This window comes from Cornus florida, unplaced genomic scaffold (genome assembly GCF_030987335.1).
Source record: "Cornus florida cultivar Cherokee Brave unplaced genomic scaffold, ASM3098733v1 CherokeeBrave_3.0.0_Hap2_Chr03, whole genome shotgun sequence".
In the NCBI taxonomy this organism is placed as follows: Eukaryota; Viridiplantae; Streptophyta; class Magnoliopsida; order Cornales; family Cornaceae; genus Cornus; species Cornus florida.
In genome coordinates, this window is record NW_026775573.1 from 92300516 (window position 1) to 92316612 (window position 16097).

The window sequence follows — 16097 nt, forward strand, 5'->3', positions numbered from 1 at the left end:
GGCAAATATAGAAAGCAGCACAAACACATCAAGACATACAATCCTTGACTCTTAAGCAACAAATATCAAACGAAAATGGACAAGAGCAACATCCTTTGGTACATGACTTCTAAATGGCGCTGCATCAACATGAGCAACTTTATTATCATACCTATGAACATGACTAAGAGAAGATGAAGAAAAACTCGGAAACTCTACTTTAATATCAAAAGAGATAGCATGAATTTCAGTAAGCTCATGATCAACTTCAGACAAAGCCTTAACCACAAGACCCATTTCAATAAGACCCATTTCAAACCTTAATTTGAGCAATATTTTTTTCACTTCATTCATTGTAAACTTTTCCAAATATTCATTTTTGTCAAAACAAATATACATTTTCAACTCTATTTCAATAAAAATATGCCTTTAAAAAGTACAGTAGGAAGTTGCTCTCAAAAAGAGACTTTCTGTCCTTTGGACTGTGACGTGCAAGTAAGATCCAAACCTTTTCACTTCTTTTCTCCAAAAATTTCAGAGGGAGTCCTAGGGAATTCAGAGGAGCATTTACTCCATATGGTCCAGATTCAAACAGACGTGTACATGATCCCCAAATTGAACAGATTTGAAGCGTCAAAAGTAAAATTTATTACTCTACTCTTATCAATTCAATTGTTTACTATTATATTTACTTAAACAATAATTGTTTACTACTAGTTGAGCAATTTTTTATTGCCTTGTTGATTGATTACTTTAACGTTTTGCCAATAAACATCTAGATTCTCGTGAGTGCAAATCAAGGTGTCACTCACAAAAGCAAAGCTGATGATAGATGAAATCACACCCTCTTTTGTTTGTTGCTTTTGTTGTGTTTCCATTAATTAATACTAATTAACTAAACTGCACTCATTTCTTTTCTTCCGTGAGTGAAGGCAGTGTCGGAGATGCTGACGTGAAGGCGGGTGTAGCTGAACAAACGGCAGTTTTAAAATTATAGGGCTTCACAGTTCATACATATCTGTTTATTTGTTTTCTAATAGTGGTATACTATTTATGTATCGTATGTATATTTATCAATCTTAACCTTTTTTTTTCCTTGGAACCAAACACAACTATTTTTTTCCCCTTAAAAAAATTTCTCACTTGCCTTTGGGTAAACCCTAGTTAGTGCCTGCCTGTGTGTCAAGAGATCGATCTACTCCCAATCCTAGCACAGCCAAGTTCGTTGGATCGCTGAAGCTATATGCTTATAGCTGATTATTTCACATGATTATTTCACTTCCTTGATTATCTCTATCTGCTCTTTCCGCCAAAAAAAAAAAAAAGGTGAAATTTTTATTTCATTTGTAGTAGATTATTATATTTTCTTTTCCAATTCCCTCCCCTATGTTTGTGCCTTGTTATTAGGGGCTTTTTTATTTTTATTTTTTATTTTTCTTCTTGAGGTTTGTCATGAATCATGATCACTTCTTTTCTTCTCTTTGTACTATCCAATTTACTATGTATGTGTATATACTGTAGTTTACTGCTATCCATGGGTTTGATCAATAATTTGTTTTTTAATGGGTGTTTTCACTGTCGGATAGATGTGATTTTAGGAGTCATGAAGTTTCTTTGTGAATTTGTTGCAATTGGGCAAGTAGAAGAAAAGGGTTTGATCCGGAAGTTTTTGAATTTCCTTTGCAGGTCATCTCTGTACTGATCAGTACTAGAGATTTTGTAGTTCATAGCGGAGAAAGATGAGTGGCGCTGTGTTTGTGGCTGTTGCTGCTGCAGTCGGCAACTTATTGCAAGGATGGGATAACGCCACTATTGCTGGTAACTCTTTCTTATACACATGGCTGCTCTAATTGTTCATTTCGTCTTTTATTTCCAAGACAATCAATTTTGTGCTTTCAAATGTTCATGATTAATTTTTTTGTAGCAATCGGGTTTGCTTTATTTGTCAAGTTTATACTCATAATCTAATAATAAAATATTTTCTTCTGCTACTACAGGAGCTGTTCTATACATAAAGAAGGAATTCAACTTGGAAAGTGAACCCACTATAGAAGGACTAATTGTGGCCATGTCACTTATTGGTGCCACAGTGATTACTACATTCTCTGGTGGAGTGTCCGATTGGCTCGGTCGCCGTCCTATGCTCATAATCTCATCCGTTCTTTATTTTGCTAGTGGTCTTATAATGTTGTGGTCCCCCAATGTTTACGTCCTACTTTTGGCCAGGCTTTTAGATGGGTTCGGAATTGGTTTGGCTGTTACTCTTGTTCCAGTTTATATTTCTGAGACGGCACCTCCTGAAATAAGGGGTTTATTAAATACTTTACCTCAGTTCACTGGTTCCATTGGAATGTTTTTGTCATATTGCATGGTTTTTGGGATGTCATTGATGAATTCACCAAGCTGGAGATTGATGCTTGGGGTTCTTTTTATCCCTTCCATCATTTATTTTGCATTAACAGTATTTTACTTGCCTGAGTCTCCAAGGTGGCTCGTGAGCAAAGGGCGCATGCTTGAGGCCAAGCACGTTTTGCAGAGACTCCGTGGCAGGGAAGATGTCTCTGGTCAGTCTTTCTGTGCCTTCATAACTACTCCAATCTAATGCATGTGATTTTCAAATAAAATGATGGGAACTAATGGTAAATGTGTAATATAGTAGCTATAAAAAATCTGAGGTGATATGGCTTTGGTTATATTCAACTTTACCAAAATTTTTTCTACAGTGTTTAATTTATCATGCTGTTTTTGTTTTGTTTTGTGTTTTTATGTGTGCGAGTGTTTGTGCTTTAATTTTCTTTTTAGTTTTGTACTGTCTTATATGCTTATCCATGTTTACAAATTAAGCGTTTGGGTAAGTTTGCATTGCAATCATCTTAGGCAGGGTCTGTTAATAACTTAATAGTGAAATGACATCAAGTGTTTGTTTTTATTTTTGATGCACATATGTCTGCAGTATTAGGATAAGTTCAGACGCAAGTCTTTTTATAATATTGGAAGAATCGGGTAGATTCTAGTAAAATATCCTCTTGTTGGCTTCATTAGCACAAAATCTGTAGGGTTTGCTCTATTTTGTAGAAGATCTCTGCTCAATTAGTAGAGCAGGGAACAGTTGGGTTTATTTCTTGAAAAAAATCTGTTAAGCAAATCTACTTGGTCTAATTTGCTAGATAAGAGCTTTGAAAAAATTAAATAATTTGAGAATTTGTTTCATCTGACAGTATTTTGAAAACTGTTCCTGAAAACAAAGTTCAAAAATTCAAAAAAGAAATTCCTTTTTTGTCTTTTCTGAAAAACTGTGTTATGTTCTCAGAGTTCTTGAAATCTGTTATCTCAAAAGTGAACCAAACAGCTCTGATTTTCAGAAAATTGATAGAAAACTAGACCAAACAGGGCTGCAGTTTCTTGACAGACGAAGTGGTGCTCTGTAGTATGTAATACGAAAAGACTGGAGAGAGAGAGAGAGAGAGAGTACAATGCCCTTATGGTGTTGCAATTTGGCAGACTAAAACCCTTTTAGTTTGGAATACTTACATTTAGTCGTATTTAGTGGCACAAGATATTAATTTTTGACGGCAGAGGTTTTGGCATTATACGGATTGTCTTGGGCTTGAATTTGGTGCATTTTGAATTTCCTTTGCCCATTGAGTAAAATTTGTGATGGGGATGTATTTATGAAAGGGGTATACTTTTGAAACATGTCTTAGATTCTCCAAACATTATCTCCTCTACCAATAGTCAGTTTTTAAATTTTTATTTTTTTTGTTAGCTAAGGAGAAAACGCTTTATTAAAAGTCACGACGACACCAAACAAGTACTTGGACACTTCTTGAACCTGCATCATTCTCTAGCTACAGAAAAATTTCGTCCTCAAGTTCTAGTGTAGCACTAACAATATCTCTGACATTTATTCTTTTGTCTATCTTCATCTTCGGGCATGGTTGGTGTTGGACTTTAACTTTCCAATCTTTGTTACAACGTCCATCCGGTCCGTCAATGGAATCATAATAAGGTTCTTTAAAATCACCCTTATGGTAATTCATGATGAATTCGAGTTGAAGCAAGTAAATTAAGGTGGGTCTATGTAATGGTGATAGACATCAAATTCTTTAAAGAAATTGATTAAAATAATGTCTATACCATGTTCATTCACCATGGAAGCATCAAGGGGACGTTTAAACGTGAGGTTCCAACAATGGCAGTAACAAGTATTATTCTCATACGTTCTTCGTCTTGTAGAAAATTAATATGATAACTTTTTCTTGGTAAAGCACAATTTCTAGTTCCCCCAGGGGATTCAACTACTTTAGATATATTCCAGCAAGAAGAAGATTAAAAAACTTAAAATCTGACACGGGATATTCTCCGTTTTGCTGAAAAGTGTTCTAGCAGTCTCCTCTTGCAGGTATCTCCAAAAAAAAAAACCGGCATTTTAAATAAGCATGGTTTTTTGAATCATAGCTTTTTAGAAGTAATGAAATTCAATAAAAATTTGGTGGCTTCCAAACAATGAATGGTTCTAAATAGTTGATGCAGATGTGAATGGCCGCTGATTCTCAAACAATTTTTCCGTAGGAAAATGACGTCAATTCCCGGAATTGAAGCAATGCAGTGAAAAATGTGTTTCTTGCTGTGTCAAAGAAGACCAATATCTGCTAGACTTCAATTCTTGACCAGAAGGATAATCCGAGAAAATCTTCAATCTGGGAAGGTAGAAACAATGGAATCTCTGTATGGGGATAATTTTGACCAGTTCAAGCCTTATGCTTGATTCCAAGGAAGAACTAACCAACCAGTACACACAAGTATAGAAGAAAATAATAAAATGAAAGTTTCAGCATTTCCATTAATTCTTTATGTATTGTTACTGTGACAAGAGATAGTGAACCTTGGGATTTCTTGAGCGAAGCAATATAAGATATAGTTTAACCCCTGAAAACAATATTAATTAAAACATGCCAAAAGATTCTATAGATAACTTTATACTGATTATAACATCATAGACTTTATAAATGATGAGTCAGTAAAAACTTGTCTGACTATTGACTTCATGACTTGGACTATCTACCTGACTATGGGCATAGTGTGCTTCTTGGGCCTTTATGATTGTTGCTTTATTATCATAAGTCAATGAGTTTTTGTTTTTCTTCTCTGCTGTCGTTGATTTTAGAATGACAATCAGAAGAGGTATGGTCAAGTGAATCTTTCTTCTTTTCAATGAAGCAAAATGACGATTTGAACATGTAGTTCTATGTTTGAACCCTTACTAGATATAAGGCATACAGATCAAGAGATAATATGAAGAGGTGCAAGAGTGAAGGAATGCTACCTAATTTTCATGAAGGGATGAGCAGGCTCGTGTTGGTCTCGTATTTCATTATCGTCTTCTTCTCCCACATGCTTTCCTTTGGAGGCGTTCTGTTTGCATTTTCTGCCTAGCTTTTTTGACATGTTGGCTAGTAATCTATAGTTAGGTCTGGCTTCTTTATCATAGATCTATCATGATTGACACTGTTGAACATATTTTTCCATGGCTAGTCTTAACTTATGTTTTGATATTTTATATTGATACCTAGAAATAAACTTCAATGCAATTAACATCTTTTAATTTTTTTCCTCTTCCCTTTCAACAGAGTTTGTTAGTTGTCATATCCTTTGTTGTATGCAATTCTCTCTCCTTTGGGTGATTTATTGGGTAATTTTTAATTCACTTTGATCAACAGGTGAGATGGCTTTGCTGGTTGAAGGACTTGGAGTTGGGGGTGAAACATCTTTCGAGGAGTACATAATTGGCCCAGCCGATGAACTGAACAATGACCTGGAACTAACTGGTGAAAATGATGAAATCAAATTATATGGGCCCGAAGAAGGTGTCTCATGGGTTGCCCGACCTGTTACTGGGCAGAGTACTCTTGGTTTGGTGTCTCGCCAAGGAAGCCTTGCAAACCAAAATATACCCCTCATGGACCCTCTTGTCACCCTTTTTGGCAGCGTCCATGAGAAGCTTCCCGAGACAGGTAGCATGAGAAGCATGCTTTTTCCACACTTTGGCAGCATGTTCAGTGTGGCAGGAAATCAACCTAAAAATGAAGAGTGGGATGATGAGAGCGTTGGCAGAGATGGTGAGGATTACACATCTGATGCCCCTGTTGATGATTCTGATGACAATTTGCACTCTCCATTGATCTCACGTCAGACAACAAGTTTGGAGAAAGACTTGGTCCCACCTACTTCCCACGGCAGTGTTTTAAGCACGAGGACTGGTAGTCTCGTGCAAGGGAACACGGGGGAACCACTCAACAGCGCAGGAATTGGTGGTGGTTGGCAGCTGGCATGGAAATGGACTGAGCGAGAAGGTGAAGATGGCAAGAAGGAAGGAGGATTTAAGAGAATTTATTTGCACCAGGAAGGCGTTCCTGGATCTCAGCGTGGGTCTATAGTTTCTCTTCCTGGTGGTGATCTCCATGCAGAGGGTGAATTCATACAGGCTGCCGCTTTAGTGAGTCAACCAGCTCTTTATTCTAAGGAGCTTATGAATCAGCATCCAGTTGGGCCAGCTATGGTTCACCCATCTGAAACTGTTGTGAAAGGGCCAAGCTGGACTGATCTTTTTGAACCGGGTGTCAAGCATGCATTGGCGGTAGGGGTGGGGATTCAAATACTTCAGCAGGTAACGGATAGAATCCTTAGGAATTTCTGAAGTTTTGTATGTTCTCCTCTTGGGAAGTTCTTAATTCTTGAAGAATATCGTTCAGTGGCCTTTTCATTTTGTGGCTCACAAAGCATCTCCTTCTTTCCTAATTTTTTTACCTTTCCATAAAATGGTCTTTTCTTCTCCGTGTTATTAGCAGGTTTTCAGTTTCCAGGAATACTACTAAAAAATGTTTGGTGCATTTTATCCTATTACCCTGTCTATCCTTGCACCTTTGCTGATTGGACAGGGACACTAAGTAGATCTCATGAAGCTCATCTAATTGAAAGTTGTTAAGGGGTGGCAATTCGTGTTGGCGAACACCACACGATTATTATTCGTGTCAAGAAACCTTGACATGAACATGACATGATTATTTTACGAGTAACACGACACGATATGTGTAACCGGTAAAAGGGGTATTTCTAACAAGAACATGACAGGTTTATCCTACATGTTTAGTTAAACGGGTCTAGTCGGGTTATAAACGAGTTGATGGGTCAAACATGAATATGACACGGATAGAATCCTTAGGAATTTCTGAAGTTTTGTATGTTCTCCTCTTGGGAAGTTCTTAATTCTTGAAGAATATCGTTCAGTGGCCTTTTCATTTTGTGGCTCACAAAGCATCTCCTTCTTTCCTAAATTTTTTACCTTTCCATAAATTGGTCTTTTCTTCTCCGTGTTATTAGCAGGTTTTCAGTTTCCAGGAATACTACTAAAAAATGTTTGGTGCATTTTATCCTACTACCCTGTCTACCCTTGCACCTTTGCTGATTGGACAGGGACACTAAGTAGATCTCATGAAGCTCATCTAATTGAAAGCTGTTAAGGGGTGGCAATTCGTGTTGGCGAACACCACACGATTATTATTCGTGTCAAGAAACCTTGACATGAACACGACATGATTATTTTACGAGTAACACGACACAATATGTGTAACCGGTAAAAGGGGTATTTCTAACAAGAACATGACAGGTTTATCCTACACGTTTAGTTAAACGGGTCTAGTCGGGTTATAAACAAGTTGATGGGTCAAACATGAATACGACACGTTTTATAAGCGTGTCAATAAAGGTCCACACTATTACAATCCGAACACGATTAAGGCTACCCAAACCCACTGATACCGTGTTGTGTTTGAGTGGTGAAGAAGGTATGTTAAATTTGATTAAATTATTAAAGAAGTTTTATCATTTGTGTTTTAAGTTTTTCAATGCTGGAAATTTTGTCAACATTTGTCTTGTTTTCAGTTAGAACTGTACTTTCTTGACAATGATTTCCTTTCTTTTTGAACAACTTTTAGGTTACGTATGTCATATCCTCTTCGGAAATTCAGTGCCTGCTTGGTTCAGTTTTGTGAGAACAGTTGTGTGTTGTCACAGAACAGAATTTCATAAAACAATTTGAATATCGTATGATTGACAGTTTTCTGAAAACTGAGTAAAAAAATTGCCTGGATTTGAGAGAACGGTCTTCTAGTCACCTGAAAATTGTTTTTTGTTGTCGAAATATCTGAAAACTGTTTTCAAAGAACTGAATCAACCAGACCTTCATTTCTCATGCAGGTTATTCAAGTATTTTTTCATACATTCTGATTTTTTTTGGTAAAATAATATAGTAAAATAATATACTGTTTTATCATAATTATCATTATTATTATCATAAATAAATTCAAACTAATACAGAAATTCCTGTGTCAAAACTGTTTTCTTTTAACAGTCGGATAAAGTCTGGAATGCCCAGTACTCTCACTTTATTGATGGTTGCTTGTACTTCATTTTCTGTTCCACTTTGTTTCTAACTAGCTTATTAGGGTTTTTATTGTTTATGCAGTTCTCTGGCATAAATGGGGTTCTCTACTACACACCTCAAATTCTGGAGCAAGCAGGCGTTGGGGTTCTTCTGTCAAATATGGGCATTAGTTCAGTATCTGCATCTCTTCTTATCAGTGCCATCACAACCTTGCTGATGCTTCCTTGTATAGCTGTTGCCATGAGGCTCATGGATATTTCTGGAAGGAGGTAGTTTTCTTCCTGTTGTCTTTCTGTTCTGTTGTCATTACTGCAGAGTATGCTATGAATTGACAAGATCATGGTTTTCCCTTGATTCTCATTGATATCACTGTCAGAAAGTCAGTTAACATTATTTTTTCCCTTTTCTCCGGGCATAATTGTAGTCCATGCTTCAAATATGGCAACTTGTGTCTAAGTTCGATAAACCACCCTGCTCGGCCTGTTTTTATTTAAAAGGCTTTGGGCATTGGGTGTGATAGTCATTCTGCTGGGTTGGATAATTTGCATTTTTTCTGTACATGGGAAATCATTCCATCATATACTTGAACACATAATTTAAGTACTTAAAAATCAAGGTTTTATGTAGTGTACATACATGCATTTACAATACCCATATACAACTATATTTATTTCTTAATCCAGTTAGTTGCTGCCCACTTATTCTGATTCGTCCTCAAGGAGACTCTGGAAGACATTGTAGTCAGGGCTGGGAGATTTTGGCCCTACTTGGGTTGGGTTTGGAATGGGATGGCCTGATTACCTGCTCATTGCCATCCCTATAATAAGTTGGTATACTGTCGGACGGCCTCAGACCTCTCCTCATTCAAACTTGAAGAAAAATTTTGGTTTGAATGTGGGATTAGATCTTTTGGTTTTCAAGGAACTGGCATGGATGAATAATGACCTATTTTTTATCCTTAGAAGTTTCATTTGGGCACGATTATATCTTGACGACAGTATATGTTAGTACTAGTAATTTAGGTGTTGGCCTAGTTGCTCATTTCAGTTTTAATATTTGGATCTTACAGCTTTTGTACCTTGTTAGTTCATGAACCAAAATTATACAATATTGACAGGTGGTTCTAAAAGTTCTGAATTCTAATTAGTGGGGGGTTCAACCATGTTACAAATTTATGGACTTGTTTTGACGAGTTTGTACGAAGTATGATGGTGGTCAATTACTATCTCAATTGTCACAAAACATTTGAAACAACTAACAACTTTGGTTGCATGAACTTGGCTAGCAACGTTTAGAAACGTTTCTGGACAGCCATTCGGCTGGAGTTCCCAGATAGTCTCCATCCAATAGTGTCAGATTCTTCTAAAAAAGGAGTTGCTTATGATTTTTGGGATAAAACGATTTCTGGCATTTGTTTTCCCATTTCCCAGGTTAATATTGCAAATCCCATTATTTTATGTATGTATTTATTGTTCTTACAATGCTTTCTCCCCCTGTTCTCATTGCAGGAGTTTGCTTCTTAGCACAATCCCTGTCTTGATAGCAGCACTGGTCATTCTAGTCATTGGAAGTGTAGTGAATTTGGGCACTGTTGCAAATGCAGCCATCTCGACCGGCAGTGTTGTGGTCTACTTCTGTTGCTTTGTCATGGGATTTGGCCCAGTTCCGAACATACTCTGCGCGGAGATCTTCCCCACCCGGGTTCGTGGCCTCTGCATTGCTATCTGTGCTCTCGCATTTTGGATCGGTGACATAATTGTTACCTACACACTTCCTGTGATGCTCAACTCTGTTGGCCTAGCTGGTGTTTTTGGCATGTACGCTGTTGTGTGCATTATATCATGGGTTTTTGTTTTCTTGAAGGTTCCAGAAACCAAGGGCATGCCCCTTGAAGTGATTAGTGAGTTCTTCTCTGTTGGTGCAAAGCAGGTTGCTGCTTCCAAGAACAACTGACTTGGTTTTTGATGAACTGAAAGGGTCCACGGATGGTTTGAGTTTTTCATTTTCATTATTTTATTTTATTTTTATGTTCTTTTGAGGTGTTTGGAAACAGGTTTGTAGTCTATAGAAAGAAAAATATTTGCTTTCTTCCAATTTGTGCACTTGAGAGTTTTACTTCAAAAGTGGAATCTTTAAGGTTAAGGAGACTTTTAAAAGAAGTTATGGGCTGATGCTTGCCATTTTCACATAAAAGAAGAGTAAAAGCTGTTCACCAATTTGCTTGACCCAAAAGATATGAGCATCTAAAATCTTAAATGCCACCGCAAGCTAAAAATCGTAGCAATCAATGTTGCAACAAAATTAAACCTGAGAATGCTACTAATAAACCTAGCACCAACCCTGTTGATCGTCCTTACCAATGCAGAAGCCTACAAATTCCCCTCTTTAACGGAAGCTTGCATCATTTCTTACCCAATCTCCGTCCCTGTTTCATCATCGCATTGTCACCCCCTTCCAGCCCAGGAGGAGTAGGAGGAGCCACGGAAGCTTGGCTCCACATCATTTATCGGTAGAGACTAGAGAGAGTCTGAACTGTGAAGATAGTCTCAGAAGAGATGTGTGTGTGAGTACTAACTAAGAAAAAAAAAAGAATTGTGAAGATGGTCAATAAACAGTGTCAAAATAAATATAAAAAGGTAGTTTTGAGTTTTTCATTTTTATTTTTGTTCTTTTGAGCTGTTTGGAAACAGGTTTGTTGTCTGTAGATAGATAGATATATATTATATATATATATATATATTTTGTCGTCTTGTCTTGCTCAACTTACATTTTCCTTCTCCTTTTTGTGGCACCTGAGAGTTACAATTTCAAAAGCAGAATCTTTTAGGTTAAGGGGCCAAGAATTTATGGGCAGAGTTGCACGTCTGTGGTTGCTGAACTTGTAAAAGTATAAAAGCTGGTCTTCATTTGCAACACTAAATTTCTGTCAAAAACAACCAAAAAAAAGATCACAGTGTATGAATGTCAACGCTGACATTTGGGATTTCTTATCAATCCAGGTTACTTTATATATTTGCGTATTTTACACATTAAACATAATGCTCCATATTATGATGATGATGAGACAGTCAAAACACTTGATACCAGATAATCAATCCCATGTGTTTTTTCTGGTTAGTGAAGCCAAGTACCACCACCATTATGTCTCTCCTCACAAGTTTGCATTTCTGTTTTCTTGGATCCATCCATTGAATCATTCAAGTTCCCTCCCGTCCGCACTGGATGACATTTCTGCACGTTTTCTCTTCAACTTGCTCTCTGATACCTCTTCCCTCTCATCCACGAATGAAAAAAATCTCTGGACTCGTGCAGAGCGTGAACTGCCATGGCTAGAGGGCTCAGACAATTCAGGAAAGTATCGGCTGAACTGGCGCAACATGGAGCAGAAATATATAAGGAGAGCCAGAAAGCATGCAATCCCACAAATGAGAAAAAGTCCCCAGAAGCTATTTAACTGAAGCTGGTCTGACTCAAGCTGAGAACTCCGCGAACTGCAAGCTATTCTCTTCAGCCACTTGTCGTGTATCTTTTGAAGGTCACCATTCTCTGATAATGTGAGAATGGCGGTAGACATGTCAATGGCTAAAGGAGAGTCTCTTGGAAATGCCTAGTTATAAGAAGAGAAAACAAGCAAATCCAACAAATTGATGTCAAAGGCATTGGTTTCCAACAAAAATCTTGGCTTTCAAACTCAAAAATGAATCCCGACCCCTCCTTTGTGCCTAGGTTCTGCATCGTCAGTACCATGAAATAATGATATAATATATTTGTTGCATAAACGACGTGAAAAGTTACATTTTTCTGTTACTATTACTTGAAAATAATTTGGTTAGCGTTAAGAAGATACTTACAAATCCCCATCCACTTTTAGTGAACTCTTGGCCTACAATTGTGAACTGGCAGTAGTCTGAAAGGAACAGCTCGACATAAGGCTTCTCATCAACCACAGCAGCAACAGTTCCTCTCTCAAGGGCATCAGCATATGCTTCTGGTGAGCCAAGAGGAACGAGCCTAGATTTAGCGATGTTGAGTTCTTCGATTAAGTAGTTTTCAGCAAAAGATCCTATCTGGAACCCAATTGGCTTATCGCTCGTGACCAAGCTTTCAATTCCTGTGATGGGTGAGGATAGCTGCTGCACTGTGAGAATTGATGTGAGGCTTGCGGTATAGCTGGAGTTAATTATCAAAACCACGAAAAGCCAGATAATCAGAACCATGCGGCCAAGCGTGCTCACTGTGTTTTCTCCTGAAAATTTCGAAGCACTTAATTGCGAGTTAGCACCATTAATTAGCTAGGATACTCCTCAAATATATGTGCCAATATTCTATGCATATATAGGGTGGATACATTACTTACTGTGTGAAAAAAACATAGTTGAGAAGCTAAACCTGCAAGATAGAGAGAACAATGCAAATCAAATGACTACTTGCTTACATGTAGTTCTAGATTGAAGCATAAACTGCAGTATACATATACTAGGAGACTGAATTACCAGATAATTGTGATAAATTGTTTCTTAGGTGGCCCCCGGAATTCATCATTTATTCTGTGTTCTAAAATCCACACCACTGCTCCGACAATAAGGAAAGAAGAAGCTATGACTCCCCACATTAATGGAGTGAATGGCCTCAAGAAAGCCCAAGCACTCGAGTTCAGCTTCTTGGTTGGTGCCACTATGACTAACCCTGACTCTATATATGGCTGCGTAAAATCCACTCTCTTTGTACGGTTTGTGACAATTGTAATGTCACCAACAACAGCATCAAAAACCTTCACCAACAGATTTTAAGAATCAGCAGAAAACACACGTCTAATAAAAATAAAAATAAAAATAAAATTAGTATTTCTTTTTCCACTCACATCAGTTGTAATCATATGTACAAGCTCAGCATAGCTTGGGTTCTTGTGACCATCTCCAAAGAGAATGAACTTATAAGGAACTGCATATGGAAGCACCTTTATTGCAGCAACGAATACATCTACGCAGTAACCTTGGATCATATCAGTACCTTTGACCTGCGAAATGAAATCTTTGTAACTCACTCGGTTTGGAACTCCAACTCTTAACTGCCTCCCATTGTTTGGAAAAACCCATCCACGAGGCTGATCTGTTGTTTGTCCCGGCCATATCACGCTGTACAATTGTTGACTTGACGTTGAACGGTTGGGAGGTTTGGCATAAAGGGTCTCAGGGGGCACAACAGACAGCCCTGAATAATTAGACCAGTATCCTATCTGCCGGTATCCATCTCCAACTACATTAATGACATCAAATGAAGGATGCATAGGGAATCTTTCTGGATTAAACTGAATAGGACCAGTTAAACCTGTGATATTAGTCTTCAGAATGTTGCTAAGCAATTGCTTTCCACCATCAAATATGCTCAATGCAGCAAGATTCAGAGTCCCTCCGTGTAGACGAGCTAATTTTGAATCATTGGAGAATGAGAAGGTGCCACCATGATCCAAAAACACTTTAACTGCATTAGCAATCATCCAAACGCTATCATAAGCATACAGACCATAAGGGTTCAACCCAATAGACCCGTTACTCAACTGATTCCACCTCGAAGAGAAAGCCCTTTTCCTTTCTGAGTCAGGTGTATGGGGCCGAAGGGTGAGAACTCCTTGAATAGAGTTGGACGTCTTTGGAGGAAGTGGTGCAGTGGAATCCAAAACAGTTGATAGCCAAGTAGTAGCAATCCAAACATATCCACTGTCCAACATTCCAAGATACTTGGCCACATCAAACACCAAAAGACCTGTTTTGGAGTACGTGTGTAAAACAATTACTCGAGATTCCATCAATCTAACTTTATTTAATTCATCTGTCACCTGAATTCGGGTTGCTGTAGGGTCAGGGGGAAGTACTGCTTTAAAAGAAATTTTACACCTTCTTTCTGCAAGAATGTCCCCTAATGCAGTTATACCATTCCGGCTCTGATCATCATCAGAGTAAACTGCAGTTACCTCTCTATAACCGAAATAACTAACCATCTCTGCAATGGCAGTCATCTGGAATAGGTCACTAGGCGCCGTTTGGATAAAGTAAGGGTACTGTCGAGGAGAGAGGGTGGGGTCTAGAGCCGTGAATGACAGCAGAGGGACATGGAGCTCATTTGCAAGGTGTGAGAGTACATGGGCCATCACAGAATGTTGTGGACCAATAATAGCAACAGTATCAGTTTCCATGTATTTTAATGCTGTGATCAATAAAGGAATTGAGATCATAAGAATAAAATCAGCTGATCAAGAAAATGAACAACATTTAGGGGAATATAATTAAAGAGAGCTAGCAACAAGACACAATCAAAAGCTAAAAAACTAATGATTAATTGCTTAGAATGGTTAAGAAAAGTTACCTCCAACTATGCCTAGAAATCCACTGTAGTTGGAATCGTGAATAGAGATGGCTAGTTTTCTTCCGCCAAGAACACTAGGATCGGAATTGACATCTTCCACAGCAGCAGTGAGGGCAATTCTTGCAACTTTCCCATTGATACTGCTCAATGTGAAAATAGCGCCAATGTTCACATCAGGTTTTGAAACCCCTTCTGAGAATGCTCCCATAAAGAAAATGGATAAAACAAGAAGCCGAACCAAACTCATGATGATTTTGAGCTTCTGAAGTGAAACAGAACGAAGTCACAAATGGAAAACACAAATGTTTGCTAGAAAAACTCTCAAGGAATGAAACAGAGAAAAACATACATGAAATGAAAGCCAACTCATTTGCTAACCAATGTTGGAAAAGTTAAAGTTGCTGACATACAAAAGCAGCAGAAATTAAAGAATTAACATAAGGTGGTAGGAAGTTTAATTCCAAAGGAAACAGGCAGACAATAAACACAAATCTGTCCTACCAAAACACCATATTTAAATAAACAGTAGCAGAATTTTCTAATTTCTTAGAATATTGCAAAGGTATTGTTGCTTATTAACAATTAAAATGGAAGGAATACAACCACCCAATTTATGTATCAATGTACAAGAAATGCTTCAAAGATTGGAAAGGAAATTAAAAATAATAATAATGAAAAAGAAGAAACAAAAAGAGAGTTCACTCACAATTGAAAAGCTAAGTTTCACATGAAAGGGACGAAAACCACATAGCTCAGAAGTGGGCACTTACCTTTTTTTAAAAAAATTATTTAATAATCATGAGAATACTTCAAGGTAGAGAAAGAGAACAACTTGGTAAGTTGGGTTTCCACTAGTTTTGCGGAGGAAAGATTTTGCCACACTTTATTGATCACATAGTCACCCTTCAACAATGACATTCTTGAAATATTGAAGATGATGGGAGACAATGCAAACAGAGTACTGGAAGCAGAGTGGGGGGGCTAGAAAGAGCACTGAAGCATATATATATATAGACAGAGAGAGAGAGAGAGAGAGAGAGAGAGAGAGAGAGAGAGAGAGGGAGTGTTGGTGCTAAGAATCACATATACAATTAGTAATTATATAATAAATTATATTTTGATATGGAAACGATAGAAAATGATGTAAGTGGTTGTGAAGTATGATTATGACAAGTAAAGAAACCTAGGAGGAGGTTTTCAAATAAATGATCATGATTACATAGATTATCTTAAGGTTATCTTAAGGGACTTTTAGGCATAAGTGGTGGTAGCAAAAGTATGTTACTAGATCATTCAAGCAGTTTGTATATTT

At 37.6% G+C, this 16097-nt stretch overlaps 1 protein-coding gene and 1 pseudogene across 2 annotated transcripts; one reads left to right on the top strand and one right to left on the bottom strand.

Moving 5' to 3' along the window:
• Window positions 1-485: 485 nt before the first annotated feature.
• On the top strand, window positions 486-10581 carry LOC132300878 (monosaccharide-sensing protein 2). Of its 2 annotated transcripts, XM_059798153.1 has the most exons (7): window positions 486-618; window positions 912-1305; window positions 1666-1797; window positions 1977-2543; window positions 5700-6646; window positions 8504-8691; window positions 9931-10581. In XM_059798153.1, the coding sequence occupies exons 3-7, from the start codon at window positions 1719-1721 to the stop codon at window positions 10373-10375; spliced, it is 2226 nt and encodes a 741-aa protein (XP_059654136.1). In that variant the 5' UTR covers window positions 486-618; window positions 912-1305; window positions 1666-1718; the 3' UTR covers window positions 10376-10581. The 2 variants fall into 2 exon arrangements, with proteins under 2 accessions (XP_059654136.1, XP_059654135.1); XM_059798152.1 differs by lacking the exon at window positions 912-1305.
• A 720-nt stretch (window positions 10582-11301) lies between these two features.
• Window positions 11302-15815, bottom strand: LOC132300877 (glutamate receptor 3.2-like; annotated as a pseudogene).
• Window positions 15816-16097: the final 282 nt, after the last annotated feature.